This window comes from Anopheles bellator, unplaced genomic scaffold (genome assembly GCF_943735745.2).
Source record: "Anopheles bellator unplaced genomic scaffold, idAnoBellAS_SP24_06.2 scaffold01803_ctg1, whole genome shotgun sequence".
NCBI classification, from domain to species: domain Eukaryota; kingdom Metazoa; phylum Arthropoda; class Insecta; order Diptera; family Culicidae; genus Anopheles; species Anopheles bellator.
Window position 1 is genome coordinate 1 of NW_026685925.1, and position 1,958 is coordinate 1,958.

The 1,958-nt window shown below is 51.1% G+C and overlaps 1 protein-coding gene across 1 annotated transcript; it reads right to left on the reverse strand.

Moving 5' to 3' along the window:
• Nucleotides 1-95: 95 nt before the first annotated feature.
• Nucleotides 96-1,669, reverse strand: LOC131214664 (glutamate receptor ionotropic, delta-2-like; the record flags this gene model as incomplete). The annotated part of the gene is made up of 3 exons (XM_058209001.1): nt 96-554; nt 631-1,327; nt 1,421-1,669. Coding segments are annotated over 3 exons (1,405 nt in total), but the record flags the coding sequence as incomplete, so codon positions are not given.
• Between the last annotated feature and the right edge of the window lie 289 nt (nt 1,670-1,958).

Consider the following 1,958-nt stretch of genomic DNA (forward strand, 5'->3'; position numbering starts at 1 on the left):
CTTCTATAGTGATCCTTTTTCCGATCTGCTGCTTATCTGTTTGTTTTCTTTAAGCAAAGAAACGCCTTCAGTCTGTGATACATTTGGGACCGCACCCACAACTCGGTCCCTAGCGTCACAACCGCCAAGAGGCATCCCCAGCCAAATATAGCTAGCGCTGGCCAGATATCCACGATCGAAATCGGTACGAAGCTTGTGGCACCGGAACAGCGTGGCTTCTTGGTGTAGAGAAGCGAGTGCTCCCGTTCCTGAATGCCGAATTCGCGCAACCTGAATAAGGCGATGCGCACGGACTCGCGGAAAGACGTGTTTTTCTGTACCGCGTAGTACGGGTCGATCACCCTGTACGAATCCATCATCTTCAGGTCACACTTTTCACCTTCATGATACAGGTCGTTGATCAACAGATAGGCTATGCCGAGTTCTACCTGGAACGCGTACAATCCTTGCTGTACCAGCTCGACACCACGCTTCAATGGAATGAAGTTCTCCGATCCATCTTTGTTCTTTAGCTTTTGCTCGTACAGTGCCTTCAGCAGTGGTTCCGTAGAATGCTGGTGATGAAAGGTGAAAGATTTTGGTTCGAAAGAGTCTCAACATCGTTTTTCCGAAAATGACCATCTCACGCACCCGGAAATAGTACCGATTGTAGCTGGTATCATCGGAACCGACTTTCATGCGTGACTCCAACAAATCCTTCGTCGTCTGTATCTTCGTTGAGGGGGACTGAATCATGGCGACAATGTTGGCCGAGTAGCTGGCATACAGAAACATCAGCAGCACCAGACAGATCAGGAGCAAACACCGTGAGGCAGCTCTTTTCGGCTCGATGAACGATCCCTGCTGGCAGGTGGTTCCGAACGAGTTGAGCACCGTGTCCGACAGGCCGAACGAATCCTGGGCTGCCAGTGGCTCTGGCCGTCCGGTGTATCGTTGTTCGCAGCGAAGCACGAACGCCATCAAGAGTGCAGACAGGACGATGAAGCTTATGGTGCTGTACCAAACGTACCGTTCGAATGGCAAAACGAAGACGTTGTCCGTGTAGGAGAGTTTCGGTGCCCGAAACAAGAAGCTTGCCTTCGTAGCGACAATCATTGCAATGTAATCGATGACCGGAATCCGATCTGGTGTGAAGAACAGCGGGGTTGCCCCGATATCGGCTCTGTCAGCCTGCAGTTCGCCGATCATACCTGTGAAGAGGCCTGCAGTGGTGTTGCGATAGCCCCAAGTATCAACGACGTAGAAATGTATGGACGCATTAAGGTGAAAGCCAACCGCTTTCGTTATCAGATAGGAAACACGTGACAATCCATCCAGATGTTTGTTGCTAAGAAGAACACATACGAGATTAACCCTCAGGATACGCCCTTTCACAACTCGAAGTTAGTTATGTATCGTAAAGTTTCAAAACTTATCTCACCTATAATCGTTCAAATGGTTCAACGATTCGTTATGCATAAGAACCATGGCAGCGCGGAGCTGGAATTGGTTGAAATTCCTTCGCCTAACGTACGTCACGGCACGTGGCGCTGCGATAACGACACCTTTCGCCGGATCCCAAGGACCAACCGTTTCGACGGTGATTGGACCGGTCCGAGATAAGCGATACTGCTGCCGCACCAAATGCTGGCCAGTGGAGGGATCGGTGCAGAAATAGTACACCTCATTGCTAACCAACAACGGCAGATCGTCCAAGGTTGAATACTCGGAACAGTTTTTCCAACCCTTCGCCGAACGTACGGCGGTTCCATCGGAGTGCAGGATGATCCACCGGAGTCGGTAGTACAGGAGATGGCCGGACTGTTGTAGTAAACGATCGGTTCCAACGCAAGACAAATCAGCTACCACGACCACCAGGTGTCGGTCTGGGTCGTGCCATGGAAGTTTGTTCGGTGTGACGGCGGCGAATTGTAGCTCCACGGGGGTACGGCCAGCGTTGATCTCTCGCCAAAGCTGAT